Raw genomic sequence first — 15,554 nt, forward strand, 5'->3', positions numbered from 1 at the left:
AATTTTGGTTTTCTATCAGAGATACATATTTCCCTTGAGTTGCAAATGAGTGAAGTTCATTTTGGAAGGGCTGTTAGAAGTAGGCACCGCCCCAAAGCTTAGCCTTAATGGACTGCAGTGAAATCTTGAACTTTAGACAGCCACATCATTGTACAAATTGGTTCCCAGATAAGCAGAAGAATAAAAGCTCCTCAAAATCCAGTCCAGAATCTCTGGCGAAGGAGGGAAAGAACACTTGGAAACATGGCATTCGATGGTACTTGGAAGGTGGACCGCAATGAGAACTATGACAAATTCATGGAAAAAATGGGTAAGATTTCATTCTTTAGCAACAAATCCCTTTCTGACCCAGGAGGGTTACTCAGGTGAAAAAGAGGGTTACTCTTGAGGACCTTTCTAGTGATCCATGACTCTTCTGGCTGCTCTTCTTAGCCAGCATCATTCTTCTGGGTTTTCCAGTATTGGCCATTATTTGTTTCCAAGGTGCCTAAAGGCGACGTAAAGCTTTGAGCTTTATGATTCCCTCCTGATTTCTTCAAGAGGGTAGATTAGGCTAGGCAGTTATTTATTTTTAGGACTCCTTCTAGCCTTAACCCTTCCTGACTTCAAGAACCTGCCAGTAATTTATCAAATTCCATGAGCTCTTTAGAAAGAGGTATTAGTGGATTTTGGTCACAGATGAAAGGAGAAGAGAATATTATCAGAAAGAAATCAAGAAGGAAGCAAGGGAGGGAGGGAGGGAGGGAGGGAAGAAAGAAGTGATCATCAGTTTAAAGCTGAAAGATATCTTAGGCATCATTTCATCTAACCTGAGGAAACTGTGACCAAAAGAGAAGACCGTCCTTTAGTTTCTCGCTGATTTTTCTCTCCACAAATCTGTGGTTTCGATGGCTATCTTTTGTTGATAAAAGGGAGTGAGCACCATTAGTGAAGAGCTATTCCTAGGAATTTTTTCACCCGAGGCTGAAAGAATTGTTGGGGCAGGGCAGAAGTGGCCCAGAGGACTGTCTGTTCATCCACAGTGGTTGAAAAAATAAGTCACCTAGCATCCAGAGAGGCTGGTGTGAGCCCTTGCACTGTTTATGACAAGGTGATCTTTATCGGAGGGGCACCATGGTGATGAGACCTGGGTGGACCAGGACCAGGTAAGGGAGCTCACCAGGGGAGCCATGGGATATCTTTTGCAGATGTCGGCACCCTGGGCCAAAGCACCAGAAGCTCTGTCCTGGTTCTCTTTCTGATTTATTCAGCCTTACCTTAGAAAGAAGGAAGTGAAAGCTTCTAGGACTATTCCCTTAAATATTTTAATTGCTGATTCCCAGCCTTGTCTCTATGTATCACCATATAATCCATGCAACAGACACACTAGACCAGTAAAGGTGAACCTATGGCACAGGTGCTAAAGATGGCATGCAGAGCACGCTGTGTGGGCAGGTGGCCACCTTCCCCTCAGGACACCCCCACACACACCTTCGTTACTAGAAAGCCAGAGGGACTCGGGCAGAACTGCTTCTCTCCCCCTCCCCACATGCACTGGAGGACATTCCTCACTTCCCCACCCCTCCACCCAGCAGCCCAATAGGAGCACTTCCTCCCTCCCCGTGTGGCGTAAGGGGGGGAAGGGGGGCGGCATACCCAGCAAGGGGGGGACACCACACTGGGTCTCTGGCAGGGGCAGGCACAGCACTCAGTCTGAGGGGTGGGGTGGGGGCAGGGCCTGGCACTCCATCTCTAAAGGGTTCGCCATCACTGCACCAGACTCTTCTCTGGGCCTTTGAACACATCCTGGGGCAGTTCATGGAATGGTGGTGAGAATAATGGGCCTGGAGTCAGGAAGAACTGAGTTCAGATCTGACCTCCAACACTTCCTAGCTATATGACCCTGGGAAAGTCACTTAACCTGTCTGTCTGTCTCAGTTTCCTCATCTGTAAAAGGAAGGCAATAATAGCTCTTGTTTCCCAGCGTTGTTATAAGGATCAAATGAGATTTTCGTGAAGTGCTTGGCAGTGCTGTGTCTGGTACATGGTTTCCCTACCCTCCAGGGCTCAAGCTCTTAACTGCCTCTTCCAGGCTGTATCCCTGGATCCCTTCAAATCACCTCAACCCACATCCCCAGGTTCTCCCAGTGCTGTGTTCAGCAGTTCTCTGAAAAGGGCTTTATCAGAGGCATCTGGGCAGGGGTCCCATTCTTCCAGCATAGCTCCAGCAGGGAGAAGGAAGAAAGTAAATAAGCATTTAAGCACCTACTATGTGCCAGTCACTTTATAAATATTATTTCATTTGATCTTCACATCAATCCTGAGAGATTATATCCCTGTTTTGCTGTTGAGGCAGCTGAAGCAAACAGGTTTAGTGACTTATCCAGGGTCACCTAGCTAGTTAGTGTTTACAGCCAGATTTGAACTAAGGTCTTCCTGACTCCAGATGCCAGTGCTTTATCTACTATTCCATTTATCTAGAAGGTTAGAAACCACACCTTAGTCAAGCTTTTCATCCCTCCCAATGCAGTAGATTCTTAATATTTCAAAGACTGAAGTGAAATGATTTTTCATTGTTGACTCATAGGGTAGTAGGGCTCTGACTTTCAAGTCAGGAAGACTTAAGCCTTTTTGCTTTAGTCACTTATTAGCTGAGTGACCTTAGGCAAGTCTCTTGACCTTTCCGTGCTTGTCAGCAAAATGAAGAGGTTGGATTTGATGGCTTCTATGGTACTTTCTAGGTAGAGACATATGGGCAAGCCTGGCTATAGAAGAGAAAAAGACAGAAGAGACAGCTGAGCAGCCAAACATCCCATCCAAAGGCACGCTTCTCAGCTCTCCCTTCTTCCCTTCTTCTTTTCTCTCTGTGTCTCCGCCTCTCTTTCTCTCTCTCTCCCCCCGCCATGCGCACAGGTACAACATGAGGCTGTTTCTTAGAGGAAAGAACATCTTCTTCCACGGTGAGGACAGCCAAGGAAAGTCGGACAGGATGCAAAGCCAGAGAATCTCCATTTGGAAACTGTCCTGCTTTTGCTTTTACAGGCATCAACATGGTCAAAAGAAAGCTGGCGGCCCACGACAACTTGAAGATAACCATCACCCAAACCGGAAACAAGATGACCGTCAATGAGTCCAGCACCTTCCGAACCATCGAGGTCGTGTTTGAACTGGGAGTCGACTTTGTGTACAGCATGGCCGACGGGACGCAGCTCAACGTAAGCACTTTTGTGCCTGAAAGCACACACACACGCATACACACGCACACACATGCGCACACGCACACACACACACGCACACACGAGATTCACTTCCACAAAATCCAGCTTCCACTTGACTCCACTTTTCTAGAAATGAATTCGATTGAATTTGCTTTGAGAAGCAAGCATTGATTTCGACTCCCTCCTTCTTGCGAAAAACGAAAAACCCCCAAATAAATGTGGGAGACGTTCCGAGTCAAACGAAACAAATTTCCACGGTAGCTCCGTCCCCAAGTGGGTCCCTCCTTCTCCATCCTGAGCTCTAGCAGAAGTGGGCTGGTCCGTCTCCTCGTGGGTCCTCCAGAATCATGGTGGTCTTTGCAGGATCCGAGTTCTTTCTTCTCTGGGGCACCGAGAGACGCTTTAGGGGAGAGCATCAGCCTGCATCTTGTCAGGAGCCCAGGCACTCACGCCTCAAAGGGTCACCCAAGCTGGCTTCCCTCCCTATTTTACAGAGGCAACTCAGAGCAGGGAAGGGACTTGCCTAAGGGCATGGCGTGGTCAGCTGGGACTCAAAACCAGATCCCTGACCTTCTATCCAGTATTCCTTCCAGGATATCCCACGGCTCATTTCCCAGAAGTGGGGGGAAAGAACTCGATGTACTTTCTCCAGGAATTTCTATTTGTCATTCCATTATTTTACTAGAAGAAGGAAAGATAATTACTTAATAGAACTGTGAATGCTGATAATGAAATAGTAGCACCACTGATCATGCTCTCCCTCCGTCTAATTTCTTTTTTTTAAGCACATTTAAGTACAATAATTCAGTTTGAAAGATATAGCAAGCATAGTTGTCTCCATTTTTTTAACCCTAATATCTTTTATATATATATATCCTTCTATATATCAATTTTATTTGTTACAGGGCTAGGCAATGGGGGTTAAGTGACTTGCCCAGGGTCACACAGCTAGGAAGTCTGAGGCCAGATTTGAACCCAGAACCTGGCTCTCAATCCACTGAGCCATCCAGCTGCCCATCTAATTTCTACAACCTTACATAATCTTCTGGGTCCGGCTTGTCTTTCCACCTTCATTAAACATTATTCCCTTCCATCTGCTTTGATCTAGTCAGACTGGCCTTCTCTGTTCCTCACCCAAGACACTCCGTGTCCCACGCCTGTGCCTCTGGAATGGCCGTCCCCCACCCAAGTAATAGACTCCCCCCTTAGCTCTGCTTCCTAAGAGTCCCATTCGCTGAGTGGTACAGCGGATGGAGTGCTGGACCTTGAGGCAGGAAGTCCTGGGTCAAAATCTGAGGGTAACTAGATGGCTGGATAGATTGAGAGCCAGGTCTAGAGAAGGGAGGTCCTGGGTTCCAATTGGACCTCAGATACCCTGGGCAAGTCATTTAGCTCCCATTGCCTAGCCCTTACTACTCTTCTGCCTTGCAACCAATACTTGGTATCAGTTCTAAGATGAAAGGTAAGGATTTTAGAGAAAAACAAACAGACTACTTACTAATTGTGTGACCTGAGCAAGTCACCTAATCTCTATCAGTTTCCCCATCAATAAAATGGGGACAATGATAATAGCACCTGCTTCTCACCGTAGTTATGAGGATCAAATGGGAGAACATGTGAAAGTGCTTTGCAAGCCACAAACCCCCCTCTAAATGCTAGTTATTATAATTAAAGGCTTAGCTCAAGCACCATTTTCCACCTAAAACTTGTCTGTGAGTACCCTCCGCCTCAACTACCTTTCATCTCTCTACTTCCTATTTATTCGCTTTACATTTGTGCTGTACGCACAAAGGCAGAAGTCCGCGTGTACTCCTCTGTGCACACGCACGCACACGCACACGCACACACACACACACACACACACACGCACACGCGGGCCGTCTCCCCCCATCAGCCTGCAAGCTCCTTGGCTACTGATGTCCTGAGCACGAAAAACACAAGGAATGAGTCCTTGCTGACTGACTGGCCGACTGCTCTTCTAATGACATAGCGGAGGGCAGGCCGGGAATAAGCACGGAATGCTGTTTTCTGAAAGGTCCCCGCTCTCTTCTGTTCTGTGCCCAGGGGAACTGGAACGTCGAAGGAAACAAGCTCGTCGGCAAATTCAAACGATTGGATAATGGAAAGGAACTGAACACCGTCCGAGAAATCGTAGGGGATGAACTGGTCCAGGTGAGCCGTTTGCCAATCCTACGCACGGTGTCCCGTGGCAGGTGAACCGTCGTATTCTCCAGGGCTGCGTAGTGGGGAGAGGCCTCCTCTCCCTCTGTGCTCTCGGGAGCTGTCGGCGAGGCCGAGCTCCCCGCCACCCTGCCACGGAGGAGAGCCTTTGCCTAGGAATCTGCTAATGGATGGGGTCTGGGATTGGGCTCTGTGCCAGACTGACTCAACGAGGAGGTCCATTTTGGAACTGGATGCAAAGGCATGAATTTTTCGGCCACAATACCTCCTCCAGACCCTTTTCTAATATTAGATCCAGGCTCGTTGAAATAGTGCCATAAATCCTGCCAAAAGCCAGGATGCTCGAAGCCATCTAGGGTTCAACTGAAGCTGTGATAGTTTTGTGTTTAATAAGCTTGAGTTGATGTAGGATTCCTGTTGAAATCCTGTTAATTCCTTGTGTCTGTCCCCAGATGCTTACTAGCTGTGTGGCTGGGCAAATCCTTTAACCTCTGTGATGGATAAAATCCTGCAACCATGGGTTGCAGCCCATGAAAACATGGTTGCGGGATTTTATCCATTTTACCCATCATACCTCTGCCTGACTCAGTTTCCTTAGCCACAAAATGGGGGGTGGGGTGGGTAATATAGCACCTACCTCTCAGAGTTGTGAAAATCAAAAGAGAATAACTATAAAGTGCTTAGCATGGTGCCTTTGGGGATAGGGGTGATCATTATAGGGATAGCAAATTGATAAACATCTAAATAAAATTAATAAGTATAAACTACAAATCTCGTAAGAACCTAGTATATTAGGGGACAGTGGGGTAGGGTTTAAAAAAAATGAGTACATCAATGTAGCTAAGGTCTTAGTGGATAGAGAGCCAGGTCTAGAGACAGGAGGTCCTGGGTTCAAATGTGACCTCGTATACTTCCTAGCTGTCTGACCTTGGGCAAGTCACTTAACCCCGGTTGCTTAGCCCTTATCACTCTTTTGCCTTGGAACTGATGCTTAATATCAATTCTAAGGCAGAAGGTAAGAAGAAAGAAAGAGGAAGAAAGGAAGGAAGAAAGGAAGGAAGGAAGGAAGGAAGGAAGGAAGGAAGGAAGGAAGGAAGGAAAGGAGGGAGGAAGGGAGGAAGGGAAAGAAAGAAAGAAAGAAAGAAAGAAAGAAAGAAAGAAAGAAAGAAAGAAAGAAAGAAAGAAAGAAAGAAAGAAAGAAAGAAAGAAGAAAAGAATGAGTACATCTGTTTTCCCAGAGAGTCACTGTCACAAGTAAAAAGTGAATATTGACCCTTTTTAAAAATGATGATCAATGTTGATTTTCCTCTTACTCAAATGTTAATTTTAACAAGAGTCATTTCCATGTTTGTTAACAACTTTCAGAGCTATGAATATGAAGGTGTGGAAGCCAAAAGAATCTTCAAAAGAGCTTGAAAGTCACCTGGCGAGCCAGCCCAGAGCACCTTTCAAAGCAGCTTTTTGTTTGCTTCTTTTCCCCCACTCTCTTTGTCCATCAACTATAAATTTATTGCTGGATTCCTTCTGTATACATTGACTGGCTCTGTTGTGATGTTCAGTCTCATCTCACCAAAGGAAAAAATGTAAAAGCCAATTAGGACTGACTTTGCATTGCCTGCATCCTCCCAGACCTGTTAGGGTGTGCCATTGTCACAGCTTACCACTTACATGTGTGTGTGTATTTTTTTAAGGAAAATAAAGATGGTCAAATTCCGCTCATCCTAACTTTTGTGGCATAGAAGCACATGGCAAATGTTTAATGTGTGTATGGTGAATGAATGAACCATGCCCTTCTCCGTATTATATACCAACACACACACCTCCTTTTCCCAAAGTGCATCATCCCCCCTCTTCCAACTTCACACCTTTCTGCATTTCGTTCCCTATAACCAAAGATCCTCCTTCCCCCTCTTTACCTGGAGAATTCCAATGCATCCTCTAGAAGTCGATTCAAATGGCATCACTTCCAGGAACTCACAAGGAAGCTACCCAGGCTCACAATTATTCATCACCTACTTGGGCTCTAGGAGGGAAAAAGCTGAGCAAAAGAAGGCTGACAGGGGCCTGCGGACTCCTCCCGGGCTAGCTTAGAGAAGCACATATCACCAATAGTCATATGCTTGCACTGCAAGCTGCCATCTGTGACCCTTGTGGGGAGGTGGAGTCAAAGGGGATGAAAGAAGTAGGGGAAGCAAGTTCCCTCCTTGCATCCTTGAAGACCATTCATTCAGTCGCAGTCATTTATTAAGCATTTACTATGTGCTAGGCACTGTGCTAAGCCCTAGGGATACAAAGAACAATCCTTGCCCTCCAGGATCTCACATTCTAATGGGGACATATGAAAATCAGTGCATAAATACAAACTGTCAACATGGTAGTTGGAAGGGGATGCCCTAGATTCATTGGGGAAATGCTAGCAGCTGGGAGGAGTGGGAATGGCCTCCTCAAATGTAGGGTTTGAGCTGAAACTTGATGGAAGTCAGGAAAATTAAGAGGCAGAGGTGAGGGAGAAGAATATTCCAGGCATGGAAACAATGCAAAGGAGTGTTGTGTGTGAGAAACAGGAAATAGGTCAGCAGGTCTAAACCTTCATAAAGGGGGGGAAAGAGATTGAAGATTAGGGAAAGTGCAGATGATTAGGGGGCAACCTGCTGGAGAGGAAAGAAAGGTTAAAATGAAGGAGGCGCCTAAAAACATTGTCCTGGCCAGAGAAGAGGACCAACTCTTCATGCAAGGCAGGATTGAAGGAAGAGATCATGGGAGAAGATGATTGAGTGATATGGGGTGAGTAGAAGAGAAGATGGAACTCTCAATGGCCTCAAATTTGGGGAGTGGGGGGGGGGATGTGAGGTGAGCTATCAGGAGGTTGTGGGGTAGAGAAGATGCTGGGGGAGACCTGAAGAGAGGCAAAAACAGTCACAGTGGAGAGTGGGAGAGAAAATCCCCTTAAGAGTACAAGTGCTGCTTTGCTATAGTAACAGGCAAGGTGTGATGGGAAAAGTCACATTTTCCGGTATCCTCGATAGTACTGTTTTGGGATTTCCTCCAACTCTGTTCAGAAGCATTCAGATAGGAATACAGGTGGTGAATGGTGGGAGTAATCCAGAGATGCATCATGGCAAAGCTAAAGAGCAATAGGGCAAGGCAGCTTGCGATTCGAGAGAAGAGTATAGAGTTGAGTTGGTTACCAAAGGGAAAGATAGAGTGGAGAAAGCAGTGTAGCCTGTGTAGAATGGTTCCTGGAACACAGTAGGTGCTTAATAAATGTTTATCGACTGGTTTCCAGACCAAATCTTAAGGTACCTGTGAATCTATGTTATCCAAAAGCTCTCCTCTGGCAATCCACCGTTTCTTTATAGCCATCTCAAAGAAAGCTAGAGGAAGTAACCTGGGAAATATGGGGAGGCAGGAGAAAGAACATTGATTGGACTCAGAGAAGATGGTTTCATATCCTGCCTGACACTGTCTTTGTGTTTCTGGCTAAGTCATCTAGCCTCTCTGAATCTCAGTTTCTCATCTGTAAAAAGAGGAGGCTGGTGGGCAGCTAGGTAGCACAGGGGATAGAACGTCTAGAGTCAGAAGGACCTGGTTTCAAATCTGACTTCAGACACTTCCTAACTGTGTGACCCTGGCCAAGCCCCTTCACCCCAATTGCCTAGTCTTTGTCCATTTCCTGCCTTACAATTCATATTAGGATTGATTCTAAGAAAGAAAATAAGGGATTTAAAAAAAAAAAACAACAACAACAAAAAACAACTAGCACTGTGTGTCCTTGACATTGATCTCTCTTTATCTCAGTCTCCCCCTCTGTAAAATTCTAAGATAGGACTAGATGGCTTCCGAGGTCCTTCTCAGTTCTGGATTTTATCCTATGTACATATGTAGATTGTGGAAATCAAGGCCAATTTCACAGCTTTATCGAACGCCCTCTGCTGTCTCAAACTGGATTCTGCCCCCACCCCACCCCCTAGAATTATTGTGTAGGAGTGCCATCTCGTGGCCAAAAAACCATCATTCATATGGAAGATGTCCTGCAAAGCTTGACAGGTCGATCAATCCACATCCATTAAGTTTCCATGATGTATCAGGCACTGGGCTAAGGGCTGGGGTTACAAAAAAGACAAAAGAGCTCACAATCTAAAAAATGTATACCAAGCAAGCAGCATCAAGAATAAGTAGGAAGGAATTATCAGAAGGAACTGAATGAAAGGAAAAGGGATCAGGAAAGGTTTCCTGGAGAAGATAGGATTTTAAGAAGCTAGGGAGGTCAGGAGCCAGAGCAGAGGAGGGAGAGCCTCCAGGCATTGGAGACGGTCAGAGAGAAAGACCAGCGTTGAGAGATGGAAGGTCCCATTTGTAGAACAGCCTGGAGACTATTATCACTGGATTGAAGAGGATGTGCTAGGGATTAAGCTGTAAGAACCCTGGAAAGTGAGAAGAGTTAGGAAGGGCTTTGAATGCCAAACAGAGCGTTTTGTATTCGATCCTGGAGGGAACAGGAAACAGCCTCTAGAGTTTATTGGGTGATGACACTGGATGGATTGGATTTTAGGAAAATCATCTTGGTGGATGAATGGATGATGAATTGGGATGGGGATAGGCATGAAGTGATGAGGTGGCAGAGACACCTTGACAACAGATAGGATGTCAGGAGACGGGAAAGAGAGAGGAGGAGAGAGAGGTGAAAGAGAAGTAGGAACTGTTGGGAAGATGGGCTCGTTAATACATTGTTGCTGAAGCTATAATTTGGATCCCTATTTGAAATCATACAAGAAAAGAAATTAATCTGTTCTGATCACTGGGCTGCCAGTACTCTTGCGGTAAAAAACAGGGGGTTAAATTAAATATTTATCTGGGTTCATATGGACAGGAATGGACAGTAGTCTGGGACCAAATAAGTAGGGAAATGGGGGTTAGCTGTTTGGGGAATGGCAGTTGACAGGAGTCACAGTTGGGCCTTAACTGTCACACTGAGTTGCCCAGCCTGGGAGTCTGTGAAACCAACAGGTAGGTAGACTGACAAGAGGTTTTATAAGCAGGGTTTAATTTAATGAACTATAGTTTGAAGGAAGGGAAAGGGGGTTCTATTCTACCAGTCTATGGGCAAGCCTCAGGGTCAGGGAATGGACTTATCTACACTAAGCTAGAGACTATAGCAGGGCAGGGCACAATGGAGATCAGGGAGGAAAGTGGGATCCTCACTGCTGAGTCCTGTCAAAGTCCAGCGATGGTACAGCTCTCGCAGGTCCTCAGCCAGTGCTCCTTCATTTGGGTAAGTTGGGGAGCTAAACCAACCTGAGCTGACCAGCAACCCAGGTTAGGTTTTATAGTCTCAACCTGACCTCCCACAGGCAGAGGACTTTCCTCCTTCTGGATATCAGGAAATCAGGGTACAAACTCCTCTTCCTCTGAGGTCTCCCAGGGCTCAGTTACAACTTGTCTCCAGCCACCTTGGAGTCCATCTCAGAGAGAGCAGCCACACTTCCTGCTTCCCCATTCCATTTAGAATATGAAAGTCTCCTAAATACTCATTTATTCATCTTCGTCACAACAGGACCCAAGGAGGTCAGAGCCAGAAACAGAAGTCTGATAGACGACAAGAATATTCAGAGGATCACAGTATTAAAACTGAAAGAGACAACGCAGGTCATTAAGTCCAACACCGTCATTTTTCAGATGGGGAAACCAAGGCCCTAGGTTGGGTGAGTGACATCTGCTATGTCATCAGGGGCAGGATGTGAAACCTGTTGGGTCCTCTGGACCCAGTCACTGCCTGAGTGGCTACACTGGACACAAGAAGGATTAAGCGGGTTTGCCCAGGGTGGTATTGTTATTAAGTGACCTTTAGGACAGGAATCCCAGTTTTCCCTACTAGCCACTCCTTTGCAAAAACCTCCTACAATTTCATCAGAAATCTGGGAGAAAGTACCTTCTATTATTTGGGATGGAGGCATACCGGGAAGAGCTATTCACAGGACTCAGTAATGCCAAAACTAATTCCTAATTCCCCTTGTCCACACAGAAAGCAATATCTAATTTCCCCAGAGGCTAGGAAAGGATTACAACCTCTCCTGATCAATTCCTAGCCCATGATCTTTTGGACTCTCCCCTCCTCCCAGGGAAAAGGCCAAATGGGACTTGACTCTGTGGTCCAAGACCTTAGACATATTAATGAAGCAATCGTTTCTGTTGTCCCCATCGCCCCTAACCCATATACACTTTAACTCAGATTCCAGGAACTCTCATGGTTTTCTGACACGGACTTGGCAGATGCTTTCTTTTGCATGCCTGCACCCAGACTGTAGATTCCTTTTTGCATTTAGGTGGGTCTTCCCTCAGACCCCCGACCCCAACAGATCGCGTGGTCTGTTCTTCCACAAGGCCTAAGGGACAGCCCACACTACTTTGGGGCTGCCCTCAGCAAAGATCTTAGAACTCTAAAACTCACTAGCAGCTCAGTCTTACAATATGTTGATGGCTGCTGGCGGCACAGACACAATTTCCCCCTTACATTTCCTGGGAGAATGAGGTCATAGAGGCTCTGCCTCTAAGGCTCAACTCGTCTCTCAGTCTATAACTTATTTGGGATATAACCTAACCCCAAATTCCCGATCTCGGACCACAGATAGGAAGCAGGCCATATTGTCCATATCTGTCCCCTCCACTAAAAGACAGCTCCAGAGTTTTCTGGGTATGGCAAGGTTTTGCCACATTTGGATCCCTAATTTCAGGATCATTGAGAAACCCCTCTATGAAGCCACCAAGGGGCCTGATTCAGAACCCCTGGATTGGGGGAGGGGGGACAAAACCAAGCCTTTTTACTTTTAAAATCCAGGCTTTCTGCCGCCCCAAGGGGTTTTAGCACAATATTTGGGACCTAATCTGAGGTCACTGGCCTACTTCTCAAAAAAATTAGATTCGACTAGTCAAGGGTGGCCAGTCTCTGGCACAGTCCAAATGGCAGAAGAGGAATCTAAACTAACTTTGGGCCGACCCCTAGGATTTCTGACACCCCATAGAGTCCTTAGTATTTTGGAAACTAAAGGCCATAGATGGTTCACAGGAGGCTGTCTCACTAAATACCAAGGCTCTTACTGGGCCCACCAGGCCTCACCCTGAAGGTATGCAGGACACTGAATCCAGCCACCCATCTCCCTTTTCCAGGAGACTCCATCCCCCAAGACTGTGAGGAGTTGTCAGACCATACCTTTTCAAGCAGACCACACCTTAAAGATTCTCCTCTCCCAGAGGCAGACCTGAACTGGTTTCCAGATGGCTCCTCCTTTATGGAAGATGGGATTAGGAAGGCAGGTTACTCAGTAGTCTCAGAGACAACCATAATAGGGCGAAGGGACTTCCCCCTGGGACTTCTGCACAAAAAGCAGAGCTAGTTGTCCTCACAAGATTGCTACAGCTTGCTGAAGGGAGAAAAGCGAATATATACACCAGCTCGAAATATGCCTTTCATATTTTGCATGCACTTAGGGCCATATGGAAAGAAAGAGGATCATTAACTTCCAAGTGATCCCCTTTAAAACACAGAGAGAAATCCTGAGCTTACTCGAGGCTATCACTTTACCTAGCAAACTTGCAGTCATCCACTGCTGGGGACACCAAAGTCTAGATTCCAACATAGGGAACCACAGGGCAGACCTAGCCGCCAAGAGGGCTGCACAAGCCACTCCCTTGACTGCTCTGACTCTAACTGCACTACACCCCAAGGGACGTTTCTCCCTCATATACTCAGGAAGAAACTGAACAGGCTGAACTTCAGGGATTCACCCTTGAGGGCACCGGGTGGTGGCTTTCTCCCTCTGGACCTCTGCTTCTCCCAAAGAACTTAATGTGGAAACTAGTTATGGGATCACATAACTCCACACACTTGGGCAGGGAAGCACTAACCACTTTTCACAGGCAAAGGCATCTCTAAAACTATCTGGGAGGTCTGCAAATCCTGTGCCCTCTGTGCTCAAACAGCACTGAGCCCTCAGACCTCCTCCCCTCCTTAAGCCCATCAAAGGAGAGGGGAATCACCAGGTGAGGATTGGCGGATTGATTTCACCCTCCTGCCACCTTGCAAAAGGTACAAGACCCTTTTAGTTTTTGTTGACACTTTTACAGGCTGGCCTGAAGCCTTCCCCTCAAGATCTGAGAAATTAATCACAAGATGTCACAAAGGCCTTACTTAATGAAATCATCCCTAGGTTTGATCTTCCAAAAACACTTCAGAGTGACAATGCCTTTATTTCACAAATCACACAGATGGTTTCCAAAGCTTTGGGCATTACTTATCATTTACACTCAGCCTGGCATCCCCAGTCTTCAGGGAAAACAGAATGTATGAATCAGACCCTAAAAAGATCCCTCACCAAACTATGTGAGGAGGCAAAAGTTGATTGGATCCAAGCTCTCCCAACTGCCCTAACTAGAATCAGGATTGCTCCTTGAGCAAATTTAGGACTGAGCCCATTTGAACTGCTGTATGGGAGACATTTTATAACCTCTGATGTTCTTTTAGATATAGATATCCACAGCCTTGTTCAGTTTTCTAAACAATTCGGCCTAATCCACCAGGTTCTGAGAGAATATGCTACTCGTATCCTTCCCAAACCCTCAAAGGAGGAGAGGGAGGAATCCTTCCACCCAGCTTGAATGGAGATTTGGTATACCTGAAAACCTAGAGCGGATCGAACCACCTAAAACCCCGATGGGAGGGGCCTCATAACATCATTTTATCCACCCCCACAGATGTAAAATTAGAGGGGCAGAACACATGGACTAATGTCTCTCATATTAAACCCTTTACCCCCGCCCCCAGAAACAGGTGGTGAAGGGGGAACAGATGTCATTTATTCCTGTGAGCCACTGGAGCAGGGGTCGGCAACGTATGGCTCTTGAGCCATATCTGGCTCTTTTGAGGGACAGGTATGGCTCTTTCTGCAGGAGCCATAAAGTCAATTTTTTTTCAGGTGCTGTTACAGGATTGGCACTGTGAGCACTGTACGGCTCTCACGAAATTACATTTTAAAAAAATGTGGCGTTTATGGCTCTCACGGCCAAAAAGGTTGCCAACTCCTGCACTGGAGGATCTCAAATTCCTCTTCTGAAGAAAGAACCAACCCAAGGACACTCTGGAATAAGTAGCCTCCTCCCCCCTTCCTCCTGCTTATCTTAAATCTCTCTCTATAGCTATGACTATTCCTTTCATTACATATTCTGTCTTTTCCTGTTTCTCTAATCATGCATACCTAGCCAGTTGGACAGAAAATTTTCTGACTTAACATGGGGAAGCAGTAACCGAAGCAGATCCCTCTGATTATTGGGTGTGTATAAAGCACCCCCAAAACAGAGAGAACCCCAGGTCTCTAGTGGGTGGTCTCAATACTTCTGAGACTCATCAAAGACCTGAGGCTTCCAGAAGATCTGCACCCACTCCAGTTTGGTTACTCCCCTATGGGAAATGTGGACCTTGCATTTGTAACATTGTCATTTATCTAGTTGCTTTTAGGGTAAAAGCTCTCATTGGTGTCACCGAGATGCCATTCCCAGCCTGAATTTTTGGACATTGCCTACAGCCAGTACCTCTCTCTCATGGCAATAGGCAGGGACAGCTCTACAACCATTCTCAGCTCTGAAGAAGCTACAGAAGACTGAGACCATCGCCTGTTTTCCCTTAGATATTTGGAGAGGGGGGAGATGGCATGAGCATTGTACCCCCTAACCCAGGCAAACTGTAAACAGGGAAATTCCCTTGCTCCTTTCTGTCCTTGTGACTCCTAACCCAAGAACATCTGATAACTTCTATAAGACCCTGAGATTATTATCATCCTTGGATTGTCCTTTAGTTTAAGATGGATATAGAGAGGCACCTCTAGGCTACACCTTGATACCATCAGGCATCCATCTGTTCCCTAAACTATGAGGGTCTTAAGGTAGACCCTGGTCAGATGACGAAATACCCCACCAAATTACCTGACTGTTTACCACTCTAGAGTCACGTCCACACTGTGACACAGCATCATGTACTCACTGTTGTAAAGAATATAAAAACCCCTGAACTGAAGCATTCTGGGAGCAACCCCCCAGAGTTGTTCCATTCATGCTGTCTTGCTGGCCAATAATTCTACATTACTAATAAATCTCTCTTTTTACTCTTAAGTTAAGTTTTGGAGTCTT

At 46.1% G+C, this 15,554-nt stretch overlaps 1 protein-coding gene across 1 annotated transcript; it reads left to right on the forward strand.

Moving 5' to 3' along the window:
- The first annotated feature begins 243 nt into the window (after nt 1-243).
- Nucleotides 244-6,794, forward strand: FABP2 (fatty acid binding protein 2). The gene is made up of 4 exons (XM_044682175.1): nt 244-310; nt 3,022-3,194; nt 5,262-5,369; nt 6,744-6,794. The coding sequence occupies exons 1-4, from the start codon at nt 244-246 to the stop codon at nt 6,792-6,794; spliced, it is 399 nt and encodes a 132-aa protein (XP_044538110.1).
- The last annotated feature ends 8,760 nt before the right edge of the window (nt 6,795-15,554 follow it).

Source organism: Gracilinanus agilis, chromosome 6, assembly GCF_016433145.1.
Source record: "Gracilinanus agilis isolate LMUSP501 chromosome 6, AgileGrace, whole genome shotgun sequence".
NCBI classification, from domain to species: Eukaryota; Metazoa; Chordata; class Mammalia; order Didelphimorphia; family Didelphidae; genus Gracilinanus; species Gracilinanus agilis.

Coding starts and splice junctions, on each gene's coding strand:
- FABP2 (XM_044682175.1), top strand. CDS start 244: ATGGCATTCGATGGTACTTGGAAGGTGGACCGCAATGAGAACTATGAC. Junction 311..3,021: donor CAAATTCATGGAAAAAATGG/GTAAGATTTCAT, acceptor TTGCTTTTACAG/GCATCAACATGGTCAAAAGA. Junction 5,370..6,743: donor TAGGGGATGAACTGGTCCAG/GTGAGCCGTTTG, acceptor AACAACTTTCAG/AGCTATGAATATGAAGGTGT.